Below are 21,012 nucleotides of genomic sequence, written 5' to 3' on the forward strand. Positions count from 1 at the left end.
TAAATGTTTTGTACGGTGTGGGACTCACGATGGTCTCGGTCTTGGTTCCGTCTCAACACCTCAAAGTGTCGGCCTTAAAATACTCTGGTCTTGATCATGAATTGGTCTAGGTGGAGGCGGTCTGGTCTAAAACACGGCCGACACCATCACATACGGTTATGGATCAGCTTCTTTCACTTCTTCGTTGAAGCTTTATGATGTTTAAACTGAGTGCCTTCATGTTTTTATGTCATCCCTCTTTCATCAAGTGGACTATTTAAATTGCATTATTTTATACCTATAATTTAATCTAAAATATTTGGTTTGGGCTCCCAACTATAATCTAACATGAAGATTTGTTTGGCAGCACAAAATGAGATTATATTGAATACTTGTTCACATCATTTCGATGCACTTCTCCCAAGAGAATGTGATCAAAGTTGCCAACATTATTTGCATTACGTTTAGACCTTTGTTACATCTCTTTCCCTAATTGCCTAGTTCTCAGAACTATCACAAATAAATTAAAAAAATACATATATAAAATAAAATATGTATACCAAGCAGAAAAAGAAACAAAGTACTTTGCACATGTGGTAAAAACTTTAATTCCAATCCTTGGTCTGCATGTACAAATATCTATAAAAAGTGAACACATTCACTCTTTGTATGTACATTTTGCAGCAAGAAGATAACTTGGGCCCGACAAGAAGACAGAGAGGAAAAAGAGACGATACAAGATAGTGATATTTACCACCTACAGTATAGTCAATCACCAACATTTTATTCAAGTGCTCATAATCCACTTTTACTGTAGGTTCCTCCTCCAGCAACAAGATGCATACATACAGGAGGCAGAGTAAAGCATTGCCATTATTCAAACACAGTAAATCAAACCATGCAAACAGACATCATCAAGTACTTCATTTCCATATATATATTTATATTCTATAATCTTAAAATATTTATGTGCAGCTTATATGACAAGGAATAAAATAGGCAACACCGACAGTAACAACCTGGTGTTGTGCTCGGGAGTTTTTACAGAGGTATCACAGAGATCTGATCTGTCAGGAATGTGGTTGAGACGCTAGCTATGCATGACAAAACGAGGAGACGGCACCTGTTTCCCAGCTTATGTATGTGTGTTGGTGTGTCAGTCTGCTGTACACGTCTGCTATTGGATCACATTCTTTGGAAATAGCTGCAGAAATTAAGGAAAGTAACAATGGTGGAGGAACAATCTCAACTCGGACACAAAACACCGACAGGGACATATCTGGGAGGACTCTGATAACATTGTGTAAAAAGACAGGAATGACAAAATCAGTGTCAGAAATAAATGAAAGAATCCAACATACATTTGAAGTAAAAGCCGTTCTGGGGTGGGCAGATATAGTCAAGGGGCAACAAGAAAACAATCATTTTGTATCACCTCTGCCAGGATCCTCCATTTCTATATGCATGCAATGTGAGATCAAGTGATTTCCACCAGAGAAGTGTATACCTGTGTGTAAATGTGTGTGCGTGAAGTGTCCAAAATTTACTTGTGATTCCCCTGATAATGTAAAGTCGAGTCATCAAACAGCGGGTTCTTCACTTCCATCTCTCCAGTCTGTAAAGGAGGGAAAACATGGGTTTTCAGTCATATAACATCATCACACCTGATTAGTGTGTGTTTGTGTGTGTGTGTGTGTGTGTGTGTGTGTGTGTTCCCACCGGTGCAAGTCCGGGGCACTCGTATACAGTGAAGTCTCCGCCCACTTCCTCCTCATCTGATGTGACCTCGGAGTCGAGGACTTTCTGTTCAGGTTTGTTTCTGAAGAAGGGAAAAGACAGTGGAGTTGAGACGAAGAGGTGACAAGGTCAGAGGAAATGGTTCAACTCTGCTTACACCAAAAAGAGGAAAGGGAAGGAGTGGCACAGAGAGCGCAGCCCACAAAAAAAACGTACTTTCCCATCGAGAGCATTTGCTGTTTTTGATGTTGGTAGTGATACATTTGAGCGTTTTGGGCCAGGTTCTTGTCTCCCATCTGAGGATACAACAGAAGGAGGAAGTGTGGATGACACGTTGGAATACATATCTTCGGTTCACAATCACATCTTGTTTCCATCACAGAAGAAGAAGTGAGAAATGGAAACTAAGCAAGCTCTAACAATAGCAGTGAGGTGAAGAGAAAGCGGCGTGCTTACAGAGGGAACGTTTGTGGTGGCAGAGGGTAGGCCGGCCCCTTTGAAAGCCGGGTAGTCCACCTTCTGGGCCAGACGCACGTCTTTCTGCAACCTGTGGGGCACATTGTGAATCAGAGTTTCCTGCCTTTCTGAAGGCTGCTTCCTGTGCTGGGCATTAAAAACAAACTTTAACTGAAGCTCACAGAACTCATGATACGCAAACCGCAAGTGGCAGTCGGCTTTTAACCCTTGTGTTGCCTTAGGGTCATTTTGACCCGAATCAATATTACACCTTCCCCCCGCCTTTGGGTCATTTTGACCCGATTCAATGTTTCACCCTCCTGTTACCTTTATATTTCCTAACATATTTTACCCTTTGGGTTCAATTTGACGCCAGCAATTAAAACCTCCAGAAAATTATTAGAATTAATATTGTTTTCCAAGTTTAAGTGTGAGGCACTTTATGTTTGTTTGTTGACTACCGAAAGAACACCGACATTAAACATTGAATGGGGTCAAATTAATCCTAAGGCGGGGGGAGGGTGTAATATTGATTCGGGTCAAAATGACCCTAAGGCAACACAAGGGTTAAGGGTGATCAATAGTTGTAAATGTTCATGACAACCCACAGAAAGTGAAATTGCCCGAGACGTCCAATCGGCAAATTACTACTGGTCACAAAATGAAAAAAATGAAAAACAAATCAAATGTAGTTTTATCAGAGTTCTTTACTCTTTCTGTGAAGCGTTAGTAAATCAACCGGCAAACCTCGAGGAGATACTTTGTCCTTCTTGACTTTTAGCTGAACTGATAGTTGAATTAATCTCTGACCAGCATGAGGTGAGGGCTGACCCCTCAATGTAATGGTGTGTAGTTGATGGTGTTCTTGCTGGCATTGAACCATCTGATACATAATTCCATTTTAATATCATAAAGCCAGATTACATTTGTTTTCTCTGAATGTTTAAAAAAAAAAAGATCTCCATGAGTGGAAATGATGCACAATTGTGTATATTATAAATCCTCTCCTCCATAAATTTGTATCAATCTATAAGTATGAACAATTAACGTCAATAAATCTCAAACCCAGAATGGTCTTTCTAGTGAATTTAATTTGGTTTAGAGAAATTACTCGACAACAAAAATATCAAATCAAGCGTTCTCTTAGGTTAATTGTGAATTCAGGTGTAGAGACTTACTTGACGTAGCAGACGGTTGCCAGGATCACTGCCACGGTGCCCAGCACCACACACACCGAGATCATAACTGCAGGTCGATACAAAAGGAAAAGGAAAACAAAGAGGAGCAGAGCATGTTGAGGAGTAAACAATGAGTGATTGAGCGGGAGTCTGACTGCTTCCCTGCTGAGACATCTTCTTTTATGGGTGATACATATAATTATATCTTAGCCCATTTGCTCCATATGGGTTGCTATGACCATCTTGGCGAAAATGATCTGAGACGCATATCATCACTTTGGGATGAATAGAATGAAATGTTCATTTGGGACAAATGAAGAACAGACGCGAAACCATCTTGCTTACAAACACCCCGACAGCAAGGAGCACTAAACTGCTCCATAAGAGATGAGACTGTTAATACCTGGGTCATGTTGTCAGCCTGGAACTTGTTACATTGAGTATTTATCCACCATCTGCTTGAATCTTTATCTGGTACCAGCACTGAGTTCTATACCGGCCGGCTTCCTGGGCGCAGCTAAGCCTTCTGGTCTGTGTTGAGGACATAAGATCATACTCACTGACTAGAATGTTGTCACTTTTGGATGCCGGCACGGCGATAGGACCACCTCGGCCCCGAACTCCAGTGGCCCTGGGCTGGGGGGTTGGTGTGTTGGGGAGGGCAGAAACCGCAGGGGCTGGAGTGGTGGCGTTGAGGCTCTGAGTGAGGAGACGGCCCTGGCTTGCCTCTTGGAGTTTGGAGGCATCTGTCTTGCTTTTGGTAACATCTGCTTTGGCCGCTGGAGAATCAGGAAGACAAACAGTCATCATCAGAGGCTCCAAGGAGGGGAACGCACAGTATCTAATGGAGGGGAATGCTGAGTGAAGGACATGTGAGCACGATACCACTGAAGTAAATCACACACACCCAAAATCAAAACTGTTTCCTTTATAATAAAAACATTGCACTCAAGGCTCTTACCAGGATGTTTGGATTGTTTTGGTGGTTCGATATCTGTCACTTCCTGTTTCTCAATGACGGAGTGAATGTAATCGATCTCTTCATCCAGGTCGGGGTAGAATACCACTTTACCTACAGACAAGATTTAAAGTTACACTGATTAACTTAAACCGTAACTAACTCAAGTATAAGTATACATTCAAATTAAATAAGAAAGGCAACAGGAAATACAGATTGCATGTAATGTTGTACTACTTGTAGTGACACAAAATACCTCTTAATAAAGACAAAGTACCTTCATTTATACACATAACATAGAAATCAGTTACTAACTACTGACGGTGCATCACAGGGTGAAACACCAATGACCAAAGTTCTGATACTAACAAATATTTAGCCATAATATTCAATTAATTACATCTAAATATTCAAAAAGAGGTGTATATTCAGGGGTGTACCTAATTATTCTTTCCACTATCCTATTCTGTTAATTAATCAGCTGATTTGTTTCTTCTTCGATTCATCTTTTGGTCTCTAAAAACAGCGGAAAATAAAATCCAAAATGATTGATCTAAACTGGGAAAAGGCCTTTTGGTTTGAAAACTTAATTTTAAAATGTTTTTAAAACTAATTGCACTAATTAACTAATCAGCTCTAATTGTCTTAGTTGTTGTACCTAATCAAATGAGATGCTGGGCTTTTCTGTCTGAAAAAAACATATCTTTTCAGCGTGACTAAGTAATAAGGGAGAGCCAGAGATATCAAAGTGTCTCACCGGGTCTCGCCTCTGAGGTGATGAGCAGGGAGTGTGCCCATGTGTGTGTTTGTTTGTGGACTGATAAAAAAGGAGACAATACTAAACTGTTGTTAACAGCCTTTGGGGCCAGACAGTGAGCCGCATTCCTGCAGTACTGCCGAGGTGTCCAGGCGACCAGGGCTGGTAGTGTGTGTGTGTGTGTGTGTGTGGCCGGGGGAGGAAGCACCGCGGGGGGTGGGAGCAATCAGCCAAACTTTGGCTTCAGCGGCTCTCAGTTGCTACATTCACAATAGATCCCAAAGCTCACTGCTAATGGCGGTGATCAAAGTGCTATTTCCCTTCATAAAAGTTGGCCTGCAATATATCAAATACTAAATTATAGGTGTTTGCACGCAAAGCTGGAGAGGCAGCCAGTCGTGTGAAAAGAAGAACAACAAAATAATAAATGGCAAAAAGCTAAAGTTGATGACCCATTCAGCGTCCTTTTCCACAACAAGTGGTTTTGATGACTGTGGAAACCAGTGCGGATAAATAAATGACCAGTGCGGATAAATCTATTTAAACAAAATGTGTTAAGGCACATTTGTACACCACCTACATTAAATTAATGATTACATTGTCCCTTTCGCTCCAGGCCGGCCATCTGGCTGAGCTAATGTGTTTGATATGACATGCCAGCACTTTCACTGCCTGCTTTGTTATTTTCTTACCCCCCTCCACTAATGGCCATTTAGTGCACTCCATGGCAGGTGTCTGTGGAGGCGGGATGCACCATCTGTACTTTGCAGGTGGTTGAGAGCTCCAACTGTGCCCGCGTGCTCACCAGGAGCATGTTGGAATACAGGATTACACTTTAGAGGAGATTTTCCTCGAAAAAAGTTGTTAATCGCATATTTATTAAGTGTGGATTTATTTTAAATCAGCAAGGAGATGGTGACAGAAATATGAGCAGTTTTTATTTATATGGAAATCCTCAGGACCTTACGCCCAAGATGATAAATCACAACAAACAAAAAAAGGCGGTGATTTTCTGCATGCGTGTGGTTTGTCACACGCTGACTAAGCACGCACACCTCTCCTTGTGTAAGAGAGTTTTGTCACCGGCTTGATAATGACCCAGAACCTCTTGGGAGGCACCCAGGGGGCAGTTGGGTACAACAAACAAACAATAAACAGCTCAACAGGGATCGAGGATCACACACACATCTGTGCCGTTCCATTTTAATCTCTTAAAAAACATTCACCTTTCTTCCTCCCCAAACCATATGAATGAATGCGGCTTTTCCTTCCTGCCGCCTCGTCATCGTTTAAAAACTCTAACTCAGCCAGATTTCACAGATCTTGCCACGGTTTGGTCGACATTTATGTGAACATTTGACTGTAATCTAAACTCATTTGATTTAGTCGACTAATCGTTTAGTTTATTTTAAACAGATAGATCTGGAAGAGTTTCTCCACAAAAGCTCCATTTTAAACCTTGTGTTTACCAGAGTTGAGTTCTTAGAAGTAGAAGGGCCAGTTGTAAGTGATCACAGGGCCTCTCCCTCACAATGAGCATGTCCTCAGTCCTGCCCAATGATCATCGACTTCTACTCCGTGTGTCCTGCTGCCCTCTAGTGGGAAATATGTGGAGTCCGTAGGAGGAAGTCACCAGAGAGACTTCAGGTCTGACTGACATTCTCAAATCCTCTAAAACCAGAATCTTGACCGCAAACATACAAAACGGGGCCGGTCTCTTTCAGATCTCTCCAATTCATGTGCTTCTTCCCCAGTGTTTGGAGGATAGGCCTGATCGGCGTTTATGAGAAAACAAATCGACAAGGTCAGTTTGAACAGAAACTCGTCTCGACTCGGTTAGTTAGCCAGTTCAGAATGAGGGAGTGATCCAGTATGTTAAGTGCAGTGGCGCTCCCTCCCTCCTGCTATAAAAAGTTAGTCAGATGACTGCAGAGAGCTTCTTGTGAAAACAATGTTCTCACCTTTAGTAAACAGTCCCGCCTGTCTTTCATTCACCGTCATTAAAATTAATCCTGTCATTAAAAAGTGACCTATTTTTTATCTTTTTTAATCAGAACTTCAGTTTCTGGTATATCTTTGCTTGTAAACCTCCTAATTTCTACAATATATATTTTTTAATCAAGGGACCATGTTGAAAATAAAAAATGTATTTGTTTTTCAAAGAATTAATTGTAATCTGAAAAAAACAACAGTTATAAGTATACAGAGAAAATAAGTATACAGCATTTCATAAATATATTTGATTAGATTTTTTGTAAATACAATTGTACCGACAAAAAGGCACATTTTCTTCTTTAAATCTTTTTATTATTTAATGAAAAAATAAATGCAACTTTCAACAGCCATTTACTGCAGGTGTTGATGCATGAACATTGAAGAAGCATGCTCCTCTTCCTCCCCGTCTAAACACCACCACATCAGCAGCTCTTAGCTGTTGTTGCTGCGGTTACTGCTCTGGCTGAACGGTGGTGAAGGCTGAACTGAAAGTGTAAAACTGCAGCTGTTTCACACAGGATTGTTTTGATCCTATGGCTCCTGAGCTGCAAGAACATTTTGCTCATTTTAAATGCATCAATCTGGTGCACTTTGACAGCGAGACGAAGAGGCTGCAGGTATGGAGTGGCTGCACAAAGAGTCAGCCAGCCACGAGAAGTGTAAACATTATGCAACTGTGGTGGAGTAAAATATACTATATTCATTGATAATAATATAAGTCATGGGAAACACTGAGGAAAGTTTTAGCGACAACATTCTAAACTTTAAACATGTTTGCATGTTGATGCCCTGGCTGAACATCATTACACTGTACAGTTACAACCTGTGAAATTGTAAAAAGCTGAAAAAAGTCACGTTGAAGCTATTTGATAATTGTGCAAAGTGGAAAAACATCACGTGTAGAAATGATGACATCAACATCAACAGCCATAAATCTGTATGCGACATGTTTTACTTTTAGATGAAACAGTAGTGACATCATGTCACAGGTTAAAAGCGGTGCCCCTTGCTACCAATTCACTCAAAAAGGAGTAAAATTTTGTATTTAATTGCAAATGAACTAAAGTAGTAGTTTGGCTGTCTAACTTCACGTTATTTAATTAAAGCCGCTGCAGGTTATCTGTTGATGTTTTGTGTTGCTGAGCCCCTAAAACAGATGTTTGAATGCCGTTGTCTTTTCAGTTTGTCGATTGCTCCATCATAAAGGTTATATAAATCGCACAAATATAAACATGCACAAAAATGGTCTGTGAAACAGCGGGCGCCGTGGAGACAGCCCTGCCTTTAGCACATACACAATTTCACTGCATATAAAAGGAAAACATACAATTTGCATACTTTGTGCGTCGGCTGGACAAAGGACATGGCTTTGAGGCAGACTCTATGTTGACTGACGGCAGCACACGCCTCCACGTCAAACACAAGCAGGTCCTACTCTCAATAGAAAGTGCTCCCGGCGCCTTGTACATACACACGTTCATCCTCTTTTGACTTCATTTAGACATTTTAAACTCCTTACAGAGGAGTTTCTAGTGAATACAATAACTTTGAATTTCTGCAATTTACAAGCACTCAAAGCAGTAGCTACAGTATTTTTTTACATAAAACATCTCCTACAGCCAGAAAAGAAAAAGCAGGATGAGAGTGACGAGTGGAATCCTCCTGGGTGCTGTAAACCGAGAATGACATACCGATAGTTCCTTCCCTCTAGTACATCCAACGATTAACATCTCTCAAAACATGTTGTGTTTGTGATATTACTGTGAAAATTCAACCTGGCTGCAGGGCCAGTGAGTCAGCTCGATGGTGATGACAGGCTGTGTGCTTGCTGACAAAACAAAGGATTACTCACGAGCATATACCTACGCGAGTGGGACAAGAAAGAGAAAAGAGAGAGAATGAACTGAATACCATTACTACTGGGGGTGCAGGGAAATTGTGTGTCAGACTCAACAGTTTTGATTATGTGTATTGTTCCTGTTTTAGCAAGTGCACAAACATTTGAGATAATCAGTTGTTTAGTCCTGAAAACACCGCCATGAGATGTCCTCTGAGGGGACAGCAGCGTGTGATGCTGCCACACCACCCGGGCAGCAGCTGGACTGACCATTCTATCGGGTTTTGATGCATCCTGACAAACCAAGTAAACCAAATGTGATTTCATCTGTTCATTTTGCATGTGCCCGCCGTGTACATGCGTCTCTGCCGGCGTGAAAAAGAGACAGAGTTGGTCTCCCATGCGGATTCCCGTGTGCCGTGGTCTCTCAGGGGTTTATGTAACCACCAGGGAGCTTAGCGGAGGTTTATGATGTGTTGGATTCACAACACCACGCTAACAAAAGCGTCACGCATGTTACAATCTGAAGTCTGAATAAGTGATCAGGTTTTTCCGTCGTAAAACACTCGTCTCCACTGCGGCATGATGTGACTTCTCTCCAATACACCCTCACACTAATCTCTCCTTCTCCTGTTTTCTTCTCTCTCTGACGCTGGCGCCAATAATTTGAGCCAAGTTCGTATCCTCTCCTGACGCAGACCCATCTAAATTATTAATCCTGCAGAGAACACACACACACACACACACCGACATAAATACAGTCCGTCAGTCATGTGCACGCACACGGCAGTGCACTCAAATATACACAAGATGTCTACATTTCTCTCTATTTCTGCAGCGCCATTGAAACGAGGCGTGTGTGCCAGCAGTGCAATGATATCCCGTCATGGAAATCATCGAAATATGATTTATTGTTTTTGCCGCTCGGCTCCTTCGTTAAATAAATTAGATTCAGTGATGGAGATGAAGGGCGAGCGAGAGAGAGAGAGAGAGACAGAGAAAGAGAGTATGTTGTCTGAGTGATTAATGCCGGGGCGATGCGTGTGGTGTGTGTGTGCGCGTGTGTGTGTGTTGCAGATGCTGCAGGGATTAAAAAACACAGGATCAGAGCATAGTTGTAAAATCCAGTGACAGTTATATTAGTAAAAGAAAAGTATCAAATCCTCACAAGCTGAAACCAGACAATCTTTGACATTTTGGTTTTGATGATTAAAATAGGAGCTGTCACTTCAGCTCTCATGAGAACAAAAGTGATGCTTGTGTCAAGTTTGTTGGATTGCTAAACTGACTGCCTGTAAAGACAGTAAAGTCAAAGATATAAAGAAGGAAATATAAAAGAAATTGCCCTTCTATTTCTTGATGGTTTTTTCCAATGTTAACCACCAGGGTACCAGACATCCTTGTAAATGTCAAATGACGGTTTCTTACCATAACAAGGGGTTTGCGCACATATTAAACCACTGAATCAGGCGGTCAGTGCGAGTGAAAGAAAACCTGGAGTGTCCTCTGACTTCCCTTCTCTCTGTGTCAGTTCAGTTCACCAGTTTGGGGTTCAGCTATATTGTGATCAAATGAAAACCAGCTTGTGTGTCGTGATTGCAAACCTGCATGAATGTGTGTGTGTGTGTGTGTGTGTTTGTAATGTTTATTGAGTATATTTCATACCTTTCTGATGATGCCTCTTCCTCACCACGCAGCGACCTTCCTTGTTCTCCTCCAATGGGGAGAGGCAGGGGCCACATCGGGAGGAGCCAGGTCTGCAGAAGTGGCGTCCATCTTTAGCACAGTCTATGTGGTGAGGGCACTGACTGTCATCTGGGGAGGGAGACAGAGAGAGAGAGAGAGAGAGAGAGAGAGAGAGAGAGAGGGAGGGAGCGAGAGAACAGTTTTTTTAGCATCCCAACAACTAGAATGTGATGCAGAAATAGTGCTTCTAATAAGGCAGGTGTGTAACAGTTGAACAAAACGCTATAACGGTGCTCTCAATAAAAGATGCTTCAACTTTACAAAAAGCTCTTTCAACAGTCAGCTCTTCTGCCTCATTCCCAGAGGAAATATTTGCCCTTGAATAGAGCTTCTGCCTATGTCAGAGTTACATCACAGCATCACCGAGTTTTGGAAAAGCGCACGCAGAGCGGATAATGAGGCCGGCGGCGCTGCACAGCGGCCGGCTGAAAGGTGACCAGCCCAGCGGGCGTTTGTGCTGACATAACAGACAGGAGGAGGTATATGGAGGAACCACAGACGGACCGGGTCTTTCTGGGGCTAATGAGGCCCAAAGGTCAGGGTCGTTCAAGTCTATAGGTGACAGAGTAGTGTTACGCTTGGTGGGTGTTTTTAAATAAACGGTCAACCAGGTGTACTGTATTATTTATGTTTTCAGAAATGTGTTCATTGCTAACCTGCCCGACGGTGCTTTGATAAATGAGGTGTTATGAGATACAATATCGCATCTTCGTCTTGTTTTTCTGAGTGCAGTGCCACCTCCTTTCTAGAAGAGATGAGGAGAATTCATGACACAAGGCAGGACATCGCAGAGGGGGATATCTCAATGAACTCCATGGCAACAAGGCCTGTAACCTCAGAAGAGGCATGTGTGTGTGCAGGCAGCGAGCGTTGCACAGAGGAAAAGCAGATAAAGGTTTTATAAATGTGCGTACACATATGTAACTATGCATGCATCGATACATTGAGCTAAATGATTTATCCATCTCAATAAAAACAGACCACATTTAATATTGACTGTTGTCTGTCCCTCGGTTTTTAAATGTGCTCATTCCGTTTCACTTGATAGACTGACGACATCGGTCTGACTCCACGCACATGGCCCCTCGTCAACTCTGTTCCCTCTGCTGTTGCTCCGTCTGACTGGGATGATTAACTAAAGCATTGCACTAAATGCACAACCCCCGCTCCTTATGTCACTCATAAACTAACATTTATTTTTTGCTTTGGTGCTGCTCTCTGGTCCTCGGAAACACTGTCGGGTTTGTCTTAAGGGGCCGCCAAAAAAACACAAACTCAAAGTTCCTCTTGGTCGCTTTAGGATGCACTGAAAAGGGAAAACCGCGACAACTTTAGGAGAGGATTGTTCACCTGTTGCTAAAGATAGATATAAATATCCGTTTTAAACGTTCATCAAATCCTAACCTAAACGATCATCTTAAAACCATATGAACTAAAATATAAAGAAAATAAATAATAGCAAAAATGAGCAATTCTCTGCTACTGGAAACTAAAAAATGCAAGAAATAAATGAAAATCTCAAATGTTTCAACATCACAAATTTGGATGGCAAAACACGGCAGACATGCACACGGTTATACACACATGTGGACTTATCTACACATAGCAACACCGCCAGGGAGACGGACACACACGGCCACATCTGGTCATGGGCGGGAGGGAGCGGTGGAGTGACGCACGTGTCATCGGAGAAGCTTTGTGTCAGAGGAGGAGCAGGAGGAGCAGGAGGAGCAGGAGGATGGGGCTGTGTGTGACCTGGTGGCTGACGGGCAGCGCTGTCTTCACAGCCACAGAACACACACGCATGGGTCTGGACGACTCCCACCGCGCCGTGGCTTGTTGTTTAAAGTCCTTTTGTTTCCTTCTCGCCCGACCGCTCCGTCACCTGGATGTTTAACTGCTGCCTCACCTGCTCCTCCCCGATGCCGAGTTCATCCACATCCTCATGTTCATCGTTTCCTCTCCTCTTCCTCCCCAGTTGTCGTGGCGTCTATTCTTACATGGCACAAGGCTTCCTTTTAATTTCCCTCCAGATATCTATTTCACGTTCTGATTGATTTCCTATAACCCCGATGAACTTATGGGAGACAATGTCACTGGAAATAGATCTTAGGGCGTGTGCATATGCGAGGTTTCGTCTTAGTCAGTCAAAATATGACGTCATCGGTTTTTCCTCCTTTTGCAAACTCCTCTAGTCTCCTGCGTGACAACGTTCGTTCTTCCTGTCGATCACAAACAGAACTGCAGAGTCTGCGATATTCTAAGATGCAGTCCATCAACTTGTTATTTTAAAACCATAACAATGTTCCATATAACCCCAGAGATCTTTGTTGCGTTGAATTCTGCATGTCTGAGTTAAACACGGCCCAATTAGTAAATCTCAGTTCTCAACTCCATCCCAAGCTACGGTCACGACACAGGACCCAGCTGGTATCTTCTGAAACATGCTGCCCAGGCATCACTCTCTGTCACTCTTCTTCTTCTTCTTCTTCTTCTCAGCCCCCCGCATCACCCCCCTTGAATCCTGTCGACAAATTATTCCAGCGACCATTGTTTCCGACTCTTTGATCCGCCCGGTGACTGCCTGAGGGGCGGGGGCTGGCCCCAGATCAGGTGCAGATGGCAGCACTCCGACTCGGAGATCAAACGAGCCATCATCCCGGTGTAAAGCTCCTCGACCTCTCTTCGTTGCGAGGGATGAGACCATTTCAAATCAATTAGTCAAATGTGTGACTCTGTGCGTTGTTATGAGTGCATGTTATTAGGGTTGGAAATCGCAGACTCCCTCACAATACTTCAGAATGTTGGACAAAAGAGATAAACAAGGCGTTCGTCTCAAACTTCTTTTTAACATACACCCGACAATATGTTCGCATGTGCTCTCATGCAAATGTTAGACAGCCGGTGGTCGGAACAGCTCTAGAATTAAAGTGTCGAGAGTAAAAGCAAGAAACACGTACGACTCAGCATCACAGTGTTCTGAGATATTGTTGCAGTAATGTCGGTATAATGCATCGCAAGAGACTAGAACTCAGTGACAGCTGAACCAATCGCTGTATTTGTCCAGACACCACAAATCATCAGAAACAAAAAAGACAATTTGTAAATCCTGGCACATAAATGAGTCCCTGTGTCATTAAAGAGGCATTAAAACCGCGTTATGAAATGTCTGCCGTCTTTATGATCATGGAGCCGGCAACTCAGCACCTCCAGTTAGCACTTGATCTGTGAAAACCTTTTTGTTCCAACCTCAATGCGATATCACTTTGGTGCACCGCAGGAGAGGGTTATGCCAAATGCCATTTTCCATCAGCCTCTGTGAATGTGGACGCCGGTCATGATAACTAGAGGACAAAAGCAGCTCAAGTCTATGTACCGAAGGTGTCACACAGGAGGCCTCCCACACGATGCTGTGGCGGATTATAAAGCTCAATCAAGGAGGGAAATAAATACAAAACAAGAGCGAGGCAGGGAGATGGAGACGGAACAGACACGTTCCTGCAGCATGTCAAGGCGTTTGGCATCGGGCGAAGAGAGCGGAGGTGTGAGGAAATATTATGCAACTCAGAGACACAGAAAGTAGTCCTTGTGAGGAATGAAACATCACCGTCTTAAAGCATCTGCTGCTGCTGCTGCTGCTGCTGCCGGGACGTGTGCTCAGCAGCAGCTCTGCCAGAGAGCTGAGGGGCAAACAGAGGCCTCGTCACCGCCTGGTGAGCAGCTACACTCGCAGACACACACGTTCATCCTCCAGTAACTTGTGTTCCCTCAAACTGCTCTACAGCTACAGGACAATAAAACGTCACCCAATCTGTCATTTTAAGTGCATGTGTGTGTGTGTGTGTGACTTAGGCGAAGACGTAGGGAAATGGGGCGGCCAGGAGGGTCGTCTACTCCCATTGTGTGCGTTTCCTGACCCTCTGATAGCAGACAGGAAGGTTGGACAAACACTCCAAATCAAGTGGAAAGCTTTAAGAGCTCTGCTTGGTGCTCTTCACTTGGTGTATTACCGCACTGTTTATTTCCACATGGATAAAGTGTGCGTGCGTGTATGTTTGCTCGTGTGTTTGTTCGTGTGTCGCTTCTTGTGTAACCATGCTGCTGTGCGCGTGTTCGTCCAACAGGCCTCACGAAATGACAAAAACAAACGGCGAGCGGCCTGCTCCTCGTGCTTTGTTTCAACGGGCATCGTTTGGGACCGGCGCCGCTTCTGACTGCTGCGAGTGAGGATGAGGCGACATGACGATGCGCCGTGGGAGCCGTACAACAAGATTCCTTTGTCATATGGGATTTGTTAGACGTTTAAAAAATATATTTTCTCGAAACGATTATTGGACAGTCTTTTATGATAAAGTGACAGATTGTTTAAGGGTCCATTCTCATAGTTGTATTACTGCGTCGGAAAAAAATATCTCATCTCAAAACTGTTTCTCAATTGATTATCCAGAAAGATTTAAATATCACATTTGTCACAACCGGGTGTGGTAAGGCAAAAACTCAGCAGCAGAGGAACCGACGGGAGTCACGCTGAGGTCAAAACAAAATATTCACGAAGCAGAGTAACAAACACGCGGGGAAACAGATACTAAACACGATTAGTCGCAGGTGAAACACAGGAAAGAAAGGAAAGAAAGAAAGAAAGACAATCTGACAAAGGACAAGGGAAAGCAGGAAAGCATATACATGAGTAGTAACCACAGGTGAGGGGAATGACAATCAAAAGACACACACACACACACGAGAGAGACGAGAGTGGCTGAGAACAGGTGAAGGGGATTAACAATCAGGAGACACTGGGAAGACACAATATTAAATACTGGTGTTGTCATAAAACGACACCAACCGCCAGAACAGATTGTTCCACATCGCCCTCTCCAGAGCAGAGCCATGGTGTGGTCATGATTTAAGCATAAACAGGCGTAGTTTCTGGTTCCGTGGAACTCATTATTAAAAAATCAGAAAATTGCTCAGTCAGCTCTGCATCTTTAACAAAGTAGCACAAAGCGCTGCCACGGAAACTGACATCGCATCACTTCCTCGAAAAATGGGTCAGAAAGCAAATGCCAAGTGTGTGGAAACGGTCTGCCTCATCAGTTTCAGTACCGGTGGAATGAAGGTGTTGGGTTCCCACCATAATCACATTCAGGGACTCGTGTAACATTTTTTGCCACACTTTGTGGAAAGTGGGGCATGACTCAGCACCTGCTCAACACCCAGCGTGTCGTTGTGCCGAGGAAGGAAATAGCTGGAGTGGTGGTTAAGGGGAAGAGGCAGTGACTGGAAATGAGAAAAGTCAAAGAATCTGCTAGTCAAGTGTGTCGAGGTGGAACAAGTCTTTGTTTCCCCCCTCATGTGGAGCAGTTATCTGATCGGAGTTATGGGCCGATTCTTTTCTGTTGCAGCGTCTTCAGTCGTGTCACACGAGGACGAGTCCAAATGGGTACACAGCGGATAGTTAGTGGTCATTAGAACAAAGAACAGACAAAGAGATCACACGATGGCAGCAATGTGTGTAAAAGCTTCCGAAATGACTCGTTATTTTCCTTTGTTAGCCTCCTTATGGTCCAGTTGTTGGAAAAGTCTGTTTTGAACAGATTTCTGAGAGCTGACCAACGCAAACTAACACAACACTAATTGATTGGGCTGCTTTGGGCCACAATGACCTCCAACTTAGTTTCTCAATAACAAACATGTTGTGTATGTTTCTGTTTGTTTGACAAAAGAACGGTATCTAGGACAGACAGATTTCTGAGTACGAGCGCCACAGAAGACGTGTCAGAACTGACATTATTGGCGCCTCAGAAACTGACTTTCCTGGAAAGGATGTGGCAACACACACATACACACACACACACACACACACACACACACGTAGTAAATTGTCTCTTCTCTGATTTAGTCAGAAAATCAATATATTTTAATTGCAGGATTGGGTTTTCAAAAAAAGACTGTGAGTACAACAATTAAGGTTAAGGGAAGTCCTGAAAGTAATGGAGAATAGTGCGTTTCATTCCAGCTAAACTGTGCCGACTCTGGCTTGATCCGATTTCTGGACGCGCTCTTGTAAGTTGATTAATTGTGGCCCTCTCATTTCCTGGAGAGGTCTGGTAGCCGACGATGCGTTCTCAAATGAAGGTCGGGGAGAGATAGAAAGAAAGAAAGAAAGGAACAGAGAGCGAGAGAGCAGTGGTTTGAAGAAGCCACAGCAAAGCCTGAGCCGACCACTTATTCTCAAGACCTCCCAGTTGAGACAACGAGGACCACAATGGGGACGATCAATAATATCTTTCCTGACTGATGGGTACCACCATATAATTGGGTGCTCATTCATCCTTTCTCTGACTGAAGAACGCTGGTAATGTCCAATCCCCTCAAAGACCAGACACGCTACAAAACAGATGCATTTGAAAGCAGAGGAAACACATGTTAGATTTAACCTCTGTTCTAAATTACTTCCTGGCAGCACCGGGTTTAAGAGCAATATAATGTGTGGGAAATAGAGCCAGATTGAGTGATTTGCCATAAACACCTTTTAGATGTGGTATTATTATTATCATCGGCTAATCTGACAAATGAAAATGTCATGTTTAAAGAGTCTTTTAATTGCATGCTAAATCTCCTGTGATGATACAAATACTTGCATATAAACCCTCATCTTCTCTGTGGCCTTTATTCCGCATGCAGTGTGCGCCGGTCTTTTTCTGTTTTTTCTTTCTGACTTTTCATAGCTCCTAATCCCATCTACAACGCCCACAGATGACCAATTATGCTGCAAGGCAACAAAAAAAGGGATTGGAAAACACTGCAGCAGGTGGCTGTGTGTGTGTGTGTGTGTGTGTGTCACAGAGGATCTTACTCGTTAAAGGCTAATCCTGGTGGAAGGAAAGGCCAGAGGCAGTGGGTCTCTGAATAGTCATCACACAACTCACAGCACACACACCTGGCATTTAAACGTGGCAGCACGACAATGATCAGGAGGAATTTAAATATTGAAGTTGATTCAGGGACATGCTCAAATTAGAGCAACAAGGACATTCATATAAATGAGCAAAAAAGGTGACTATTCGACAGGCCCCAACGAGCTTTAATTATACAACAAATTGACCACGTCATGGAAATTGATTCTATTTCTCGACAAGCAGACTAGACTTCATTCATGTAATCAATTGGGTACATGGAGACTTTAAACAATTTAAATCCCAGGAACCAAATGTTCTGGGAAAGCTTTCTGGCCCATGATGATGCGTTGACGTTTGCTGACTCAACAGACCTGATTGCTATGCATTTCATGCTGTTGTTCCACGCTCAATCACCTTGAAACCCGAGTCACTGGTAATACTGAATGTGCTTTTCGGTGGTTCTGCAGATGCCTCTAATATATTCAACGATATATAAAGTACCATTTGCTTGGAAAATGCCCGTGGAGTATATTGTTTAATTTTGAGTTTTGTAATGAATCCAGAATGCATGACATTTTTTTTTTTTTGCATTTACAGAAAAAAAGAAAAACATCACAATACAATATTTAATTTTCAGTCCTGTATATGACGGCGATACCAACATACCAACCATATGCAGCTACATTGTGCTGTAATCGCCTTATTTCACTTGATTGTGAACACATCAACAACGTCGAGCAACAGCCCACATGCACACACCGACACCGACACCAAACCGATCCTGTTCTTCGTCAAAGAGACACACTGGAGGCAACGGGGTATCTCCATCTGGTACAACATCGTGATTTCATTCTCACACTGGAAAACTTCTCGATGTCACAGAACTCTCCCCCCCCCCCCCCTCCAGATTTGTTTTTCAGCACTGGAGAGACAAAATAATGATGTTTGGATTAGTTGAATTAAGATGAAAAGCATACTATTGCCAGACTTTACACGTTTGCTCTCCAGAAGAAAAAGAACACTGACACTGCGACACAGCCTCTCCGTCGCGCATAAGCAGTATTAAGCTGCACTCCCTCGTGATTTCACGAGCAGCCTTCGGTGAGCGCGAGTGGAACACGACGACTGCGTGGATGGGTTCATGTTGTGCTGGGAAAAAAATATTAAAGTCCATAGATGCACACAAGACTTGGTCCATGTCACAGCAATACATCTTCAGTGTGAGTGTGAGTATGTGTATGTGTGAGTGTGTGTGTGTGTGTGTCCTCGGATAGAGGGGAAAGATTACATGTGAAACCCCAGCTGTTGGTTCTCCCACATGGTTTCTGTTTTAAAAGTTTAGAAGCAGATTATCTCCCCAGAAATCATCAATGTGTGGAGACCCATCACACACACACACACACACACACACACACACACACACACACACACACACACACACACACACACACACACACACACACACACACACACACACACACACACACACACACACACACACACACACACACACACTTCGACCAGTTTCCAGATTATCTGTTTGTCATGCATGTTACACATAATGTCTTACTGTTGTCATTTTCCAAATGTGTGGCAAATTATTTGTTTGAATTTGTTGTGACTGATGCTGAGAGCAAGTGAGAAGTAGGCTTTTGTTTTAAATACACTCAGGTATTACGTACCATTTAATCAGCAAATCAAATAAATACTGAATCAAACCATAAACAATTTATAACAATCTATATCCCTGTCTAATAATATTATTTTGTTTATTTCCATGGATATCTTTTTAAATTAGACTGATAAATGACTTGTAATATTAACAGAATAGAAATATGTGAGAACACAAGGAAATGTACTGAGTAACCTAACAAGGAAAGGACTCGTCCTTCCTTTGTGCTCTCGTGTCACTGAGATGGACACATACCTGTCTAACCTGTCCACAACCTCCATCTTAATTTATATAGGTTATCTCATAACTTCATCAACAGATAACCTAAAACCGTAAACAACGATACAAAAAAGAAAACATCCCGTGTCTCCTTTAAAAAAAAAATATATATATATATATAATATGAAAATCCTCTTCAGGTTTGTGTTCGTCACGAGCTCATCTGCTAAAGACGGCCCAGTAACGGACACTCGGGTTAATTGCTGCACCTGGTGCTCGCACCGCGTGTGGCTGCGTCTTTACCTGGGAGTCTGGCGCTGACGGGGACGACGCAGAGGAGGACCGCGGCGAGCAGCAGCAGCGAGGCCCGGCGCAGGCGTCCGTCCTGCGGGCTGGAGAGCAGCAGCATCCTTGGGGTCTTCTCGATGACGGAGAACCGCAGACGGAGTTGGTCGTCATTCCCCCATCACTTCGGGTTTATGTTTCTATTTAGTGTTCGTATGCGAGAGAGCTTCGGGCTTCACACAGCGACGGTCCTGGTTGGCGAACGACGCGACGCAGTCTGTGACACACTGCGCACTGTAATCCGTGGCGGTGCTAAAGATAGCGGGGCTTCAGGGAGGGTAGGACGGGGGTGTGCGCTCGTGTGTGCGTGCGTGTGTTTGACATGCCGCCTTCAGAGTCTCCTAGTAAACGCCCAAATAAAAATGCATGCATCACTGAATAGACCGCAGACTTGTTTTCCAGATTATGATTATATTTGTATGCGGATGGTCGGATAGTGACAGTCCATTATCAACCTGTTCAATTGTATTAATTGTTCTTCTTCAAACATGAGAATTACCCGTCTAACGGAGTAAAACCTGAAGAGAACAATTGTAAAATCACTGACAACTAAATTAGTATTTGATTTTTAAGGTCAGCTTTGGACAGGCACTTTTTTTTGTATCATTCATTTGTATCCACCACATTGATCCACTAAATGTTTCTGCAAATTATCACAATCGAGATGCCACCGTTTCCTACAGCACCTGAACGCAGCAGTTTACTTGGAGATTACATAAGAGGGCCCAGGAGGCACGTGTGACGTGATGACGTGTAAACTGGTTTGTTAGTTTAAATATTAGATTATGATGTGTGGTCATATTGTTTACACACCGCTAGAGATGGCAGATAATAAAACAAGATACTTTTATTTACATGCCGTTGAGTTTACCCTTTATCAACCAGATATTTATTTATATCAATTAATTCATCGTTAAACAACACAGATTGTCTAATAATGGCCTACATACGATGGTGTTTGAGCAAGAAAATTGATTGGCAAGCTGTTTCAGTCAGTTATCAAATATAAACTACCACCAGTAGAATATATCAATGTACCTATAATGAATATTAACAGTAACAATGTTTGTAAAACATACGACTGGGAACATCATGCATGTAATTTCATGATTCAAAATGTGTGAATCATTTGTTTTTGTAAACTCACCCCTCTCATTATCAATGACATCATCTTGAACATCATCAATTCTCATGATTGTGCTGTTCTGAAGTAGCTCTTCGGATCTGGCACAAA

General features: G+C 43.0%; 1 protein-coding gene across 1 annotated transcript; it reads right to left on the bottom strand.

Moving 5' to 3' along the window:
- Positions 1-560: 560 nt before the first annotated feature.
- Positions 561-20,002, bottom strand: npdc1a (neural proliferation, differentiation and control, 1a). The gene is made up of 9 exons (XM_056433027.1): positions 19,737-20,002; positions 10,563-10,712; positions 4,312-4,422; positions 3,911-4,129; positions 3,351-3,417; positions 2,173-2,263; positions 1,933-2,012; positions 1,699-1,798; positions 561-1,594 (listed from the first exon to the last, which is right to left on the bottom strand). Exons 1-9 carry the CDS (start codon positions 19,840-19,842, stop codon positions 1,523-1,525), a joined length of 996 nt encoding a protein of 331 aa, XP_056289002.1. The 5' UTR covers positions 19,843-20,002; the 3' UTR covers positions 561-1,522.
- Between the last annotated feature and the right edge of the window lie 1,010 nt (positions 20,003-21,012).

The sequence above is a fragment of the Pseudoliparis swirei genome, chromosome 15 (genome assembly GCF_029220125.1).
Source record: "Pseudoliparis swirei isolate HS2019 ecotype Mariana Trench chromosome 15, NWPU_hadal_v1, whole genome shotgun sequence".
NCBI lineage: Eukaryota > Metazoa > Chordata > Actinopteri > Perciformes > Liparidae > Pseudoliparis > Pseudoliparis swirei.

What these genes read in the sequence shown, in the direction of transcription:
- npdc1a (XM_056433027.1), bottom strand. Translation starts at nt 19,842, where the DNA reads ATGCTGCTGCTCTCCAGCCCGCAGGACGGACGCCTGCGCCGGGCCTCG. An exon ending in CGTCAGCGCCAGACTCCCAG is followed by an intron (nt 10,713 to 19,736) that starts GTAAAGACGCAG and finishes CTCCCTCCCCAG; the next exon opens with ATGACAGTCAGTGCCCTCAC. An exon ending in GCAACCGTCTGCTACGTCAA is followed by an intron (nt 2,264 to 3,350) that starts GTAAGTCTCTAC and finishes TGTGCCCCACAG; the next exon opens with GTTGCAGAAAGACGTGCGTC.